The following is a 15,926-nucleotide window of genomic DNA, read 5'->3' as shown; positions in this document are numbered from 1 at the left end:
AAGTCAGTAATGTTTCTATACACTAGAAATGAACAAACTGAAGAGACACTCAAGAAAAAGATACCATTTTCAACAGCAACTAAAAAATCAAGTACCTAGGAATAAACTTAACCAAAGATATAAAAGACTTATACAAAGGAAACTACATAACTCTACTAAAAGAAATAGAAAGGGACCTTAAAAGATGGAAAAATATTCCATGTTCATGGTTAGGAAGGCTAAATGTTATTAAGATGTCAATCCTACCCAAACTCATCCACAGATTCAACGCAATCCCAATCAAAATTCCAACAACCTACTTTGCAGACTTGGAAAAGCTAGTTATCAAATTTATTTGGCAAGGGAAGATGCCTCAAATTGCTAAAGACACCTTAAAAAGAAAAACGAAGTGGGAAGACTCACACTCCCTGACTTTGAAGCTTACTATAAAGCCACAATAGTCAAAACAGCATGGTACTGGCACAAAGACAGATATACAGATTAATGGAATCGAATTGAGAATTCAGAGATAAACCCCCAGATCTATGGCTGACTCATTTTTGATAGGGCCCCCAAAGCCACTGAACTGGGAAATAACAATCTTTTCAACAAATGGAGCTGGGAGAGTTGGATATCCATATCCAAAACAATGAAAGAAGACCCCTACCTCACATTCTACACAAAAATTAACTCGAAGTGGATCAAAGACCTCAATATAAAAGACAGTACCATAAAACTCCTAGAAGATAATGTAGGGAGACATCTTCACGACCTTGTATTAGGAGATCACTTCCTAGACCTTATACCCAAAGCACAAGCAACAAAAGAAAAAACAGGTAAACAGGAACTCCTCAAGCTTAGAAGTTTCTGTACCTCAAAGGAATTTGTCAAAAAGGTGAAGAGGCAGCCAACTCAATGGGAAAAAAAATTTTGGAAACCATGTATATGACAAAAGACTGGTATCTTGCATATATAAAGATATCAAACAACTCAATGACAATAGTACAGACAGCCCAGTTATAAAATGGGCAAAAGATATGAAGAGACAGTTCCCTGAAGGGGAAATACAAATGGCCAAGAAACACACGAAAAAATGTTCAGCTTCACTACCTATTAGGGAGATGCAAATTAAGACCACAACGAGATAACATCTCACACCCATTAGAATGGCTGCCATTAAACAAACGGGAAACTACAAATGCTGGAGAAGATGTGGAGAATTTGGAACTCTTATTCATTGTTGGTGGGACTGTATAATGGTTCAGCCACTCTGGAAGTCGGTCTGGCAGTTCTACAGAAAACTAGATATAGAGTTACCCTTCTATCCAGCAATTGCACTTCTCGGTATACCTGGAAGATCTGAAAGCAGTGACGCGAACAGATATCTGCACACCAATGTTCATGGCAGCATTATTCACAATTGCCAAGAGACGGAAACAACCCAAGTGTCCTTCAACAGATGAGTGGATAAACAAAATGTGGTGTATACACACAATGGAATACTACGCAGCAATAAGAAGGAACGATGTCATGGAACATACGACAACTTGGATGAAACTTGAAGACATAATGTTGAGCAAAATAAGCCAGACACAAAAAGAGAAATATTATATGCTACCACTAATGTGAACATTGCTAGGGGAGAATGCAGAGGTGTTGGACTTCCCCACCTCGATGGTTGCTGATGTGCTCACAGACATTGGGGACTGGTGGTTTGATGGACTAAGCCCTCAATCACAGGACTTGCCCTTGGGAAGACTGTTACCGCAAAGGAGAGGCTAAGCCTGCTTATAATTGTGCCTAAGTGTCTCCTCCTGAATGCCTCTTTGTTGCTCAGATATGGCCCTCTCTCTCTAGCTAAGCCAACTTGGAAGATGAAATCACTGCCCTCCCCCCTACATGGGATTTGACACGTAGGGGTGTACATACCCCTGGCAACATGGAATATGATTGCCGGGGAGGAATCTGGACCAGGTATCGTGGGATGGAGAACATCTTCTTGACCAAAAGGGGGATGTGAAATGAAATAAGTTTCAGTGGCTGAGAGATTCCAAAAGGAGTCAAGAGGTCACTCTGGTGGGCACTCCTATGTACAATATAGATAACCCTCTTTAGGTTCTAATGAACTGGAATAGCTAGCAGTAAATACCTGCAACTATCAAACTACAACCCAGAACCCTTGAATCTTGAAGATTAGTGTATAAAAATGTAGCTTATGCTGGGTGACAATGTGACTGGGAAAGCCATATGGACCACACTCCCCCTTTGTCCAGTGTATGGATGGATGAGTAGAAAAACGGGGACCAAAAAAAAACAAAAAAACAAAAAAACCACCCAGTGTTCTTTTTTATTTTAATTGTTTTTTTCACTTTAATTTTTATTCTTACTACTGTTGTGTGTGTGGTAATGAAAATGTTCAAAAATTAATTTTGGTGATGGACGCACAACTGCATGGTGGTACTGTGAACAATTGATTGTACGCTTTGTACAACTGCATGGTCTGTGAATATATCCCAATAAAATTGAATTATTTAAAAAATAAAAAAAAGAAAGAAAAAGCAAGACTAAAACAGAAAGCAGGAGCTGACAACTTAGGGGCCCACAGGAGTATGGATCCTGGATATAGGCCCTGGGAGCAAGGGCAGTGCTTTCAGTGGCCACTTTGGAACAGGATATATGGCCTTAGGCCACAGGAACAGGAGAATAGGGACTGAGCCTGATGGATGAAGGTCAGACCCGAGAAGAAGAACTCCCAGAGAAGAACTCTACCTTTTGGCTGGAGAAGAACAGGGACACTTGCCTTCTATGCAGCTACTTGGGTAGAAAAAAAGTCACTCAAGGGAAATCAGAACCCCAGGTCTGTGTTTCCTGCAGGTATAGAACCCAAATTTACTTGACCAGCACAATGTGGGACCCCAGCTTGAGAAATGAATGAAAAATCTTGCCCAAGTCTGCTAAAACCTAGGCAGGTGAAATGTAAAATCTGTCAAGAGGGATATTTTTCTGACACAGAGCACACAGAACTCTCACAAGAAAACAACTCCCACTGAAGATGTCACAACAGAAATTGTAATACACCTTAACAAATCAATAAGAAAGAGAGTTGGCAGACGTAACAAATAGGAGCAAGAACTGGAAGTAAAGGAATATCTGGGAGACACTACAAAATAAGTCTGCTTGAAGTAGTGAAAGAGGTTAAAGTGGGGAGAGGAGACAAAAGTTATAATGCAATAACAGAACAGTAAGGTTTTTTTAAGGGCATAGTTTAAGAGATCCAAATCAGAAGTATTATAATTAGAAATAAAGACACTGAATTTTAAATTCTATAAACTGAAATATAAGTTATATCTGAGGAAATAGTCCAAAATGCATTTCAAAGAAATAATGAGTGGGAAAATACAAATGGGAAAATCAGTCTTGAAGAAATAAAGATCCAACATACATCTCCTGATGGGTCCAACAGGAAAGAATAAAGAGAACTGGGAAGAGGCAAGACATGAAGAGATAATGGCTAAGAATTTCCAAGAGTTGAAGAAAAGACAAAAATTCTAAGATTCAGGAAGGATTAGAAGTTCTGAACAGGATAAAACCAAATCTATTTCTGGCCTCAGGGAGTTGAAACTGCAGAATACCAAAGTCAAACAGCAGATCTTACAAAGAACCAGAGAAGAAAGACAGATTATCTGAAAAGGGACAACAGTTAGACTGACAACATGATCTACTCAGCAACTACAGATGCTAGAATACAATGGAAATCATATCTTCAGACAAAAAAAAAAGTCAAAATAGAACTTGATATCCACTAAACTATCACTGAAGATTAACAATGAAATAAAGATTTTTTTAGATAAACACTGAGTTTACCACCCATGGATCCTCACTAAAAAAGATAAACAAAAATTGAACACAGAGAGATGCAAGAAGCATTGGTAAACCAGAAACTGTCTAAAATGTCTAACATATTGGTAAATGACAATAAAATATTATTCAAACTAAATGAGAAATCAGTGGTTTTGAAAACATAAAGTATAAAACCGTAATTTGTGACAGAAAGGTGGGGGGATGCAGGGGTATAGGAACAGTCTGGGTATACTAATAAAGTTAAGCTGATAACAAAACAGATGAGAAGGCTATAGATTTAGGATGTTAAATTTATGTCCCATGGTAACCATGAAGAAAATATTGGAAAATATGCAAGCTCATAGAGACAGAAATTAAGAGTACAGGTTGCCAGGGGTAGGGAGCAGGAAGAATGGGGAGCTAATGTATAATGGGTATAGGGTTTCTGTTTGGGGAGGTGGGAAAGTTGTAGTAATGTAACATGGTGAGGGTACTGCAATATTGTGACTATGATTAATCCTATTGTTTATGCTTGGGAGTAGTTGAAATGGGAAAGTTTATGTTGTATACATGGTCCCATAATTAGAAAAAAAAAAAAGAGCAACAAAAGAGACAATATCAATCATATGTAATACATGATCCTGGATGAGACCTAGCAAGGAAGGAGAAAAGAGCTCAAAGAGACACTCTTGGGACATAGGATAAAACTGGAAGATAGACTATAAGCTTTTTATCATGTTAAGTTTCTTGAACTTGGTAACAGCACATAAGGTGTTTACATAAGTGAATATCTTTGTTCTTAGGAAATGTGCAAGGCAGTGTCAGGTGTTCAAAGAGCACGATGTATACAATCTACACTGTTCAGAAAATGGATTAGTAAATAGACAAACAGATAAATAGTGATAGATAGATATAGATACGATATGGAAAATATGGCAAAATGTTAAATTGGTGGATCTGGGTATCTGGAGGGACAAGGGTATGTTGAAGTTCTCTGTATGGGGTTTGTATTATTTTTGTTAGCTGTCCTATAAGTTTAAAAGTATTTCAAAATAAAAAGTTTAAAATTTAAAAAAAGACATCAAGACTTGATATTTCAAAATACAAAAAAAAGGTAAAAAAAAAAAATAAAAATAGTAAGGGACTATACAGGTGGTTGAGAGACATTAAAGATTTTTAAGCAAGGGAGTAATGTGTTCATGTATCTGCTCCAGAAGGGTAACCCTGGAGGGGGACTCAAGTAAGGCACTCGTGAAACAAGAGAGGAACATATTTCAAGAAAATGAGAATGGTCAACAAAGTGGAATGTTGAAGAGAAGTCAAGTAAATGGGGCCAGAAAGTTTCCTTATTTTGGGAAGAGCAGTTGCAGCATCATGGTGGCTAGGAATGGCCAATTCAAAGGGGAGATTCAGACAGCAAGGACCAGGAGTTAGGACTTGGACATGTCTTCTGGGGAAACACAATTCAACCCTAACAGTCATATCAAAAATATTCTTTTTCTACTTCCAATTTTTTTAAGGATATAGAAAATATTTCCTGAAAAGAAAACAATAATAATAATACCTAGTTTTTACTGAAATGTTACTGCATGCCAGGCAATGGTCTAAGAGATTGTATTAGGGTTCTCTAAGGAAACAGAATCAATGGGAGATATCTGTTGTGGGAATGCACAAGTCCAAATTCCAAGAGGCAGGATGCATGAGTACAAATTTCCTAGGGCAGGCCGCAAGCTGGCAACTCTGATGAAGATCTTCGATGAACTCCCCAGGAGAGGCTGGCTGGCTGAAGAGGTAAAAGTTCTCTCTTCTCCCTTCAAAGTCTTCAACTGATTGGATTAAATCCAACTATTGGATTCTCTCATTGCGGAAGACACTCCCTTAGTTGATTGCACATGTAATCAGTCACAGATGGAATCAATTGACTGATGATTTAATAAACCAGCCTTCTGGTTTATTAACAGGCCATGTAATGTCCTTGTAGTAATGGTTAGGCCAGTGCTTGCTTGACCAGACAACTGGGTACCATTACCTGGCCAAGTTGACACATGAACCCAACCATCACAGAGGTTTTATAAATATTTTATTTCACTTTTATGGCAACCCTCTTAAGTAGGTTCTACTATTATCTTCTTTGAGATGAGGAAACTGAGCCTTATAATTTAAATAATTTGCCCAAAGTGAAACAGCCACTAACCAGCCACATGACCAAACCAGGCTGGTTGATTTGGCACTGCTCATTGCAGTGCCCCAGCAACTGCATGCCTGGTTTTACACATTTATTTAAAGAACATACTTCCCCTTTGTTTGGCTGGAAAAAATTAAATCAAGAATATATAACCACAAATCCATTCTTTTACCATAATAAATTGTTAAAGCTCTCTATTTTTAATAAGCAAAGATCTTGGCCTAATTATTTTTGCTATTCTGAAAGGAAATTAAATCCCAGCTTTAGCATTTTACATGACAAAGGTGAGATGAATAAGTCTTTTTATCACCTGTAGTTCTAATAAAAACTCCTATTTATTATTCTTACATGTCTCTTTTTAGTTGCCAGAGGAATTCAGCTCTCTAAGTCTATAACTGAATTGATATCTCCAGTTTTCCTCATTTTATTAAAATTAATATAAAACGTTAATAATGTAAAAATACTGTAAAAAATAAAATTTTACATTTGGCATAACTTCAGTATAGTCTCTATAATTATGGTCTTCTTTATAATAATATAAAGGATTTGGACAATGTACATCTTTTAGGAAAAAAAACCCCACTAACTTTCACATAAATTTTTTTTTTTTTAATTTTGGTTGACTACAATTTATTTTGTCCATTGTTATAACAATTATTATTCAACTTTTCTATTCAAGCACTGGAAAAATACTAACATTTAACCCACAAACAAAAATTTTAGGGGGAAAAACCAGCAATAAAAATGGATGTATTTGTATCATACTTTCCTCTCTCTATATAACTAAGAGAACAAAATGATAGTAAGAATGATTATTCTACTAACTTCAGGTTTATGCTCCTGATTAATTTGTGACATTTTCTGGAGAGAGTTCAAAGTGAAGAAGAGGAAAGCCTTTAATCGGTTTTAACCTTTAGATTACAGTAAGGTACAGAAACAAAAAGAATTTAGCAAATGATAGCAAAGACCACATAAGTAGTACTAAGCGAAGTTGAAAAGAGACGATTCCATAGGTCTAAGAAATGCAATTGACGAGGTTGGAAAAACGCGCAAATTTCCTTGATTATTATTTTACTAATAAAAATCAATCAGTGCGGAGATCAGATGTCCTTTCCTAGATGTTCAGAAGAACCTTAGGAAACCCACCTCCGAAACTCAGGGCTTCTTGATTCTGTTGTTTGTTGTTGCTTTGGCATAATCTTCCTACTTGGCTGTCCTTCCCTCTCAGCACTCAGCCAGCGGCGCTAGGAAGTAGGATTCTCTACCTGGTGTCGCTGCCCCAGTCTGTGCTGCTGGCCCGAAGCATCACCTGCTCCTCTTTACACACACACACACACACACACACACACACACAAACACACATACTCGCGCGGGTATCTCCTGTTAGAGGCGAAGTACCGCCCCACCTAAGCAAAATCTTCGCTTTCTCTTCCCCAAGACTTGGCCCAAAGGAGGGGCTCTTACCCAAACCCGAGACGAGTTGAGGCTAGTTCTGCCCCCTTACCTCCAGCAGTGACAGCGACCGCAGCCACTGCCCAGACGCTCCTCTGGTCTGAGCCCGGCCTGCCAGGTCCGCACGAGCAGCACGCGTCCAGCGAGACAGCAAACCCAGAGGCCCCCCGCCGGCTTCCGGGCTGAAGCTTCTGCAGGTGCGTGGAAAGCGTGCGCTGGTGACGCAGAGCCTTTTCGCTGCCGTGGTTACTGCAGGGACGCGCGCACGCACACACACGCCCCCAGGCAGGAACCCACGGGCTCCAGCTGAGTACCGCCGAGCTCTCCGCGTGCGCTCTAAGGATGGACCCTTGAGCGACAGACTCCCACCCCGCAGGAGGGGGCCGAGGAGGCTTTGCATAACGGTAAGGTATTTCACTTGAATGTTGTGAAAGGAAATAGTGGCTTAAAACAATTTGGTAATTCTTTAATGTAATCACCACGGAACAATTATTTTTTATATTTACTCTTTCACCCATTCTAGACTTTTTTTTGCAATGTGATATGAGGTAGAATTCTATCTTGATGATTATTCCAAATGAATTAAGCAATTTATGCCAGAACCATCATTTTCCCACAGAAATGACTACCTTCAAAATGCAGGCTACCAATATTTTAGCATTCTCACTTTTTACTTTTAAAATCTTAGTTTATAAAGTGAAAAAATTGTGATTAACATACAATTTCACATTGTCACTACAAAGGGAATATTATGTGTAATGATCTATATAATGTGTAAGGCTTGTCTTTTTTAGGTGTTTTAGTTGTTAATTTTGGCACTTTTGATGAAATTCTCATTCTAATTATTCCCAATGTTTTGCCTTTTCCTTTACTAAGGAAGCCAAATATATATTCTTGGTAGTTCTTGGTGGGGGGAGAAGCAACATGGAAAGCTGTTTTTTCCCATACAAAAGGGAAAAACAGCAGTGTAGGCAGAAACTAGAAGCAAGTAAAAACTTTAATCCCATCCTGGTCACAAAACAAAACAAAAAAAAAACACAAATAAACATATTGAAACAAAGTATAAACAAGTAAACTACTTTATTTAAAGTACTCTGGTGCAAAGAAATGTTTCTTTAAAGCACATTTAAAGTGCCCTTTATTCAACGCTTGCAAAATAATTCAGTTTTACAAGTAGCAATACTAAAAGCCTATTTCTCTTTATACATTTACTTTTTTTCTTAGAAAAACAGTCCAATGCTGCTATAAACTGACTTTAATCATTATCAAACCTAACTTTGTCTTTCTTGGTGAGATAACTACAAACATGAATAAGAGGCAAGGAGTTTTAAATCATCAAGTTTCTTTATACATTGTTAGCTGACAAAAGAAGTCCAATGTACAATGGTTATCTTCTACTTAACTTTTTAAGATGACCTGAATTTGCCAAATATAATTAAAAGATCCAGTTCCAAGGACTCTGTAACCTCTTATGACATTAAAAAGTTTTTTTTTTTCTTTGAGGGCTTATTTTAAATACTAACAATTCTAGTACCTGATTGAAAAAACAAATCAAGTATAAAGTCTATCCCGAGCCGTTGTTGGCCCCCTGCTTGGAACCCAGCTGACACTGTGACCATTACTGAAAGCTGTGACAGGCTTTGTGCCCTTAATTAAGAGCCCTCCTATTCTGAACACGGGCCTGCTTTAGTTTAAGTAATATTAATATTTAGTTCTGAAATCTGAGAACACAATCCATGAAATAAGGTCACAGAAGGATTTTCTTCTTTTACAGTGATCCAGTATATTAATTCCTCCATATTAAACCTATCTTTCCAGACAGGTAAAATTGTATTTACTAAAATCCAGAACAAAACTACACAGTACATTTAAAACTCATATTTGAAAAGCAGGTCACAATATTATATCTAAGCTACACAGAAGACCCCAGTGATCACTAGGAAATCTGCCACAGTCCAGTTTTTCCAACCCAAGTAGGTCCAAACTTCGGGGAATAACGTGGCCCCCTTCTGCTGCTGCTCTGAAAAATATTCGATCAAAACGAAGCTTACAAGAACCAGGTATTCCAAGATTAGAGTTCATTTGTGTATCCCATGTATACTGGCAATGCTCAGGCTTGCCTAAAAACTCCCAGACATCCAAAATGTTGTTGGGTAAACCACCACATTTGGTAACCTTAAAGAAAAAAAAAAGGAAGACTCTATAAAACTTAGTCGTTTCCCCTGTCTAACTGAAAAATGTCTTTGCTATTACCACTTCTAAGTTTAACATTTCAAAGCAGAATATAAAAAATAATTTATTAACAAACAAATGCAAAATAGGTGAATACATTATAAATATTTTACTGCATGATAAGTTGATAATATAAAAATATAAAGGGAGCCAGAGAGGTTTAGAAATGCCCCTTTTCTTTTGCCATAAACAGTTGCCAGATAAAACTCATAAGATGAATATAAAATTTATGACCTTGAGTTAATGTTGTTAGTTTTTCTTGTTTTCTTAAAAATAGCTCAAATAAAAACATGGCAAAATTGCTATTCTACTTTATGTGACCTAAAAATTTCAATTCCCTTCACAATTTTATTTAAAATTTTTTAACATGTCAATTCTTCCCTCTCCTATTTACATACCATATATTTTAAAAGTAGGAAAGTCAGTCAACAAGTACCATAAAACACAGCTGCTATATTTTGTAGAACATGTACACAAGAACACGAAGTTGCTGGGAGAAGCAGGGCACCATTTTTATTTTTATTTGGTATACTGCATTCACTTCAGCAGGAAGTCCTGACTCCAGCATGTGGCAGAGTGAAACAGAACAGAATCTCTATTTCAAACACTTTCAATCTGAAGCATGATCACACTTCAGGAGGGAAAAAGGCAAGGCAGGTTTTACCATTTAGTATGTTCTAAAACTATAAAGGACCTTCTGGAAAATCCCAACATGTCTCAACTAAACTAAGGGGAAAGGGACTTTTGTTTCAGACTTGTTCATGGCAGTGGCCCACTTCTTTAAAGGGGTAATAAAGGCTGACAAAGGCCAAGAAAAAAGGGCATCTCAGAAAGAAGAGAGTAAGGGACAACTATGATAGTCAAACCTTTGTTCCTACTTTGCAGCTAGGGACACTGCAAATAAACTCAATGTTTTCTGAACTCCTCACTATTTTCTCTATACCCCTCTTGTTAATCCAACAGACATTGTTTTGTGTTGTTCATTTCATATGCGGTATTTGTTTTCCCCCATTAATGTAAGAGCTTCTCCTGCCTGTGCTTCTCAAGTGCTAGACATATAGAACAGGCTAAATAAATATTAGGTGAATTGCATTTGAAAGGTCACATATACATTTTGACCAAACAAAGGTCCTAGCTTTAACAGCTTTGGTCAAAGGAACCAAAATTAGTTCCACAGCAATAATCTGCCCATAAACATAGACCTGACTTTGTCACTCACCTCTTGATCCCTTAAATTTGTATCTCCTGCAAATATAACCGTAGCTGACTCTGGAGCCTCTTGCATTTTATTTAAAACTACTTTTAACTGATTGATTCGTTCTGTAGTATGCCCTTTGGTGCTCTCCAAATGGGAAGTCATAAGGCAAAGTTCATTTCCTGACACACTTACCTGCAACAGAATAAATAGTCATTAATTTATACACTGACCACTAATGCTGAACTTTGTTAACAGAATCAGCAGATTGTTCAGTTGACTGGTATATATTAAACTAAAACTATATATCAGTTTAAGATACCAAACCTCTCCCCAAAGAAGCACCTACTCATACTTCAAGACCTACCTCAAATGTCACCTCTACTCTGAGTGAGCCCTACCCTAATGTCGCCAGGTGGTCAGTGGCTCCCATCTCTATATTCCCACAATTCACTGGAGAGAATGCTTTTAAATCCCCTTAGAACAAATTACAGCACACTTATTTCTCCCCACAAGGCTATGATCACTTGAAAACAAAGATGGTTCTTACTTACTGCTATATTATCAAGAGCCTGACACATAGGTATTCAAAAAATGTTACTTAAATGAAAATCATTTACCATCTATCATTCAGGACCAACAGTGTAGATCTGTCACTTACACTAATTGCCTTAAGAATCAAATCCAAATTCTTTAATATTGGGCATTTATGCTCTTCTATAATTTGGATCCAACCTACTTTCCCAACCTCATGGCACACTACCTCTCTTCATGCCCTCTACACCCCACTGAATAGAATGCTCACTCATAAATGCTCACATAAATAACTCACCTCATAAATACATACCTTGCCTCTTCCAACCTGCAAAAGTTTGCTCTTGGTGGTTCCTTCATCTGGAATGGAACCTCTCCAATTCCTAATGTCTACATGTCATCTGTTTTTCAGGGCCCAACTCAAATATCACTTCCTTCATGAAACCTTCCCGAAACAATTCAGGCTAAAAGTCATCTCCCCACCTCTAAACTTCCGCAGCACATCACTATTCCTTTTCTGTGGCACTTATGCCTTTCCTTTGTTTTAGTTACTATATATACAGTCTTTCCCTTACTAATCTGTAAAAGCTATGAAAGCAAGATCTATTTGACTCAATTTTGTTGGCCTCACAGAATATAACATAATACCACAAACAGAACAAAGAGTAAAAAAAAAATACTGTTCTAGAAAGCAAATGTGGAATGCTATAGCAAATTCTTAAACATTCTCAGAAAAACATCAAATTGAGTAAGGATTCTATTTTTATGAGTTTATCTAATTTAAAATTTATGTAAAGACTTAATTTACAAAATTCTTTAAGACTATTGAAAAGAATCTCTAAGTGAAGAACAAATTTTTTCTAAAGACAATGGCTTAAAAAAAGAACATCATGGAACTATAATAAAGTCAATCCTTTTTTTAAAAAGCAGTCAATTGTTTAAAATTACTTACATTCACACACAAAAGGTTTCTCATCATTTTTGTACTTGGAAAAGGAATAATCTCTTGGCTTTTTAATTTCACTCTTGATTTTTTCAACATTATAGCTGTGAAATATCCTTCTTCATGACCTTCAAATAATTGTGGAAAATAATTTAGGAAAATATCCTCAATGATATTTTCTATTTATCACAATGTCCCCTACTGAAGATTTTATAACAACAGGTATAGGTATTTAACTGGATCTGAATCTTTAAACTATTACTTTAAAATAGTTCAAGACAGCCAAGTCTATATATTTACCTGCCCCCTTCCAAAATTCAACTGAATGTATGGAAGAACAGGTATTAGAATGGCATCAGACATCATCAAGGCTTATCTGTATCTGGGAGGTATGGGGCAATCTCCCAGTGATTCTTTAATTGGCTAAACCCATTAGAGACAAAGGGAGTTAATTATTTTAGTTAACATGTAACAGATGGAGAACTTCAGTAATTTTTTATTTCTTGTTTTTTATGTGGCACCTGTGAAAGGTGTCTCCAGGTGTTTAGGGAAATAGATGAAAAGGCTTTATTCATATCTGGGTGCAGACTTCACACTTACATACTGCTTCAGACTTTATATTCACAAATTGCTCCCCAGTGAGAACGAGAGCTTCCATTACAGCCTGCTTCCCGCTTTGAAGATTACATTAGAATTTCCTGCTCACTTACAGTCCCAAGATTGTATTTAAAAAGTCACTGTTAGACTCCCAGGGTTGTGGATCTCCCTGGCAACGCAGAGTATGACTCCCGGGGATGAGTGTGGACCCGGCATCGTGGGACTGAGAGTATCTTCTTGACCAAAAGGGGGATGCAAAATGGGACGAAATAGTTTCAGTGGCTGAGAGATTCCAAATGGAGTCGAGAGGTCACTCTGGTGGACATTCTTATGCACTATATAGATAACACCTCTTAGGCTTTAATGTATTGGAATAGCTAGAAGTAAATACCTGAAACTACCAAACTCCAACCCAGCAGTCTGGACTCCTGAAGACAATTATATAATAATGTAGATTACAAGGGGTGACAGTGTGATTGTGAAGACCTTGTGGATCACACCCCCTTTATCTAGTGTATGGATGAGTGGAGGAATGGGGATAAAAACTAAAGGACAAATGGGGTGGGATAGGGGGATGATTTGGGTGTTTTTTTTTCACTTTTATTTTTTATTCTTGTTCTGGTTCTTTCTGATGTAAGGAAAATGTTCAGAGATAGACTGTGGTGATGAACGCATAACTATGTTATCATACTGTGGACAGTGGATTGTATATCATGAATGATTGTATGGTGTGTGAATGTATTTCAATAAAACTGAATTTAATTAAAAAAAAAAAAGATGATCTAACAACAAAGATAATTTACAGCATTTTCTAAATGAATTTAAGGTTAAAGGCGATTATCAATTGTATTTTTCCGTGAAAGTTTTATCTTAAAAAAGGTAAAAAGAAAACTCCCCAGTAGAAACTGAAATACGCCTTTTTCTTTTATTCCTCCACACTAATGGACATTCAAAATTACACTCCTTGATTATCCTGCTCCTTCCTTGATTTGATAGGCAGTATATTTGAAATATTTAATTGACCAAATATTCCTATTTCAAACCCAGTGCAGACAATGAAATACTCTTTTGGTAAGAAAATGTAATGTGTTAGAAAAGAAGAATGGGTAGTGTTTGCTAAGGGTCTTTTCATGTAACCTTTTTCAGCAAGTCAGAAACCAGCTTTTCATCTTGCTTATTTTAGAATTTTCTCGTTGATCTGTGGGCCCAAGATCCCTCTCTTTGCAGTAGTAGATAGATGGTAAGAGGTAGAAAATCTTATTTTAGTCTTATATTTATAAAGGAATAAGAGGAATAAATGATATTATCTGGTGTAACAAAGCTAATGCTTTGATCAAATGTTTCAGTGTAACACACTAATCTAATGTGATATAGTGGGTGTGAGCTATAGAGAAGGCATTTGTGTTACAAGAGGTAACTTTATTTTGTGATGAATGTGAATACTCGGCATAAAATTAAAGTGCATGCAAATGAAAAAAAAAAAAAAAGTCACTGTTAGAATTTCCAATAAAATGAGGAAGTACTCCAAGAAGGAGGAAAACACAGGATTCAAAAAAAGAAGAAATCCAAAGCAGGAGAGGAGCCAAAAAAATTCCTGAGAATACAGAAAACAAGTTCCACAAAAATAGAGACAGACAGACAGACACAGAGAAACTGAGAAAGAACCATCTCCTTAGCGATTCTGGATTAAAGAGTAAATAAAAATTAAAATCACATACTATGTAAGAGTGAAAGTCAAAGAAAACACTGTATAAAAAACATGAGAGGTAGTCAAAGTGGTACTTTAAATATACTTAGTAAAAACAAAATAGATGGAAAAATAAAAAAAACTATGGAAAAATAAAAAAACTAAATTATTCAGGGCAAAAAGCAGAAAAAGAATAATAAAAATAAATCAAAGGCAATATTCACAATTGCCAAGAGATGGAAACAACCCAAATGTCCTTCAACAGATGGGTTGATAAACAAAATGTGTTATATACACACGATGGAATACCACACAGCAGTTAGAAGGAACAATGCCGTGAAATATATGACAACATGGATGAACCCTGAAGACATAATGCTGAGCAAAATAAGCCAGGCACAAAAAGAGAAATATTGTATGTTACCACTAAAGTGAACACTATGAAAAATGTACAATAAATGGTTTATATTGTAGAATGTAGGGGACCTAGCAATAGACAGCAATAGCAAAGGGGGAATGATAATCTATTAAGAACTAATAAGTTCTGGAGGGTAAACTTAATGTTCTGGGAATGCCCAGGAACGACTATGGTTTGTTAATTTCTGGGGGATATGGTAAGAACAAGTTCACAGAAATGTAGTTACTTTAGGTTATTTGTTTTTCTTATTCCTTTGTTGGGTTATAGTCTATTTTCTTGGAATAGGGTAGGAACATGTTGGAAGCAATGTAGTTATTTTAGATTATTTGTTTTTTCTTATCCCTTTGTTTTGGTTTTGTTTGAAATGTTTTTTTTATTTTTTAATTTTTTGATAAAGTTAAAAAAAACATTAAGCGAGTGTGAAAAGAAAGTAAATGAACAATGCGGGGAGGAGGTGAATGAAATGTTTTGGATGTTCTTTTTTATTCTAATTTTTATTTTATTTTTTGGAGAATTGAAAATGTTCAAAGATTGATTGTGGTGATCAATGCACAACTATGAACTGATTGTACACTTTGAAGGATTGTATGTTATGTGAATATATCTCAATAACATTGCTTTAAAAAATAAATCAGAGGAATTAATAAAGATAAAGTCATTAAAAAAAGGCATAAACACAACACATTTATCACACCTTAAATTTCTAACAATCTAATTCACCAAAAAGCTGGTCTGTGTCTCAAATTTTAGTAACTTCTATTTTCTTGAAAAATCATCCGTTTCAATGACTTTTTCACATTTACAACAATAAGCTGTATATTCTCCTGTAGTTCTTTTAGTATCCTCTGTGTCTGGGCTTATTTT

The 15,926-nt window shown here is 36.4% G+C and overlaps 1 protein-coding gene across 1 annotated transcript in view; it reads right to left on the bottom strand.

Annotated features, from left to right (window-relative positions):
* Positions 1-8,519: 8,519 nt before the first annotated feature.
* The window catches only part of TDP2 (tyrosyl-DNA phosphodiesterase 2), a 17,960-nt gene continuing 10,553 nt past the window's right edge, over positions 8,520-15,926 (bottom strand). The window contains exons 5-7 of the mRNA XM_037844574.1: positions 12,370-12,488; positions 10,908-11,078; positions 8,520-9,631 (exon numbers count right to left, since the gene is read on the bottom strand). Of these exons, the coding sequence (XP_037700502.1) occupies positions 9,350-9,631; positions 10,908-11,078; positions 12,370-12,488 (572 nt within the window). The 3' untranslated portion in view covers positions 8,520-9,349. The remainder of the gene's footprint in view (positions 9,632-10,907; positions 11,079-12,369; positions 12,489-15,926) is intronic.

The sequence above is a fragment of the Choloepus didactylus genome, chromosome 7, assembly GCF_015220235.1.
Source record: "Choloepus didactylus isolate mChoDid1 chromosome 7, mChoDid1.pri, whole genome shotgun sequence".
NCBI lineage: Eukaryota > Metazoa > Chordata > Mammalia > Pilosa > Megalonychidae > Choloepus > Choloepus didactylus.
This window is presented reverse-complemented; position numbering and strand designations above follow the sequence as displayed.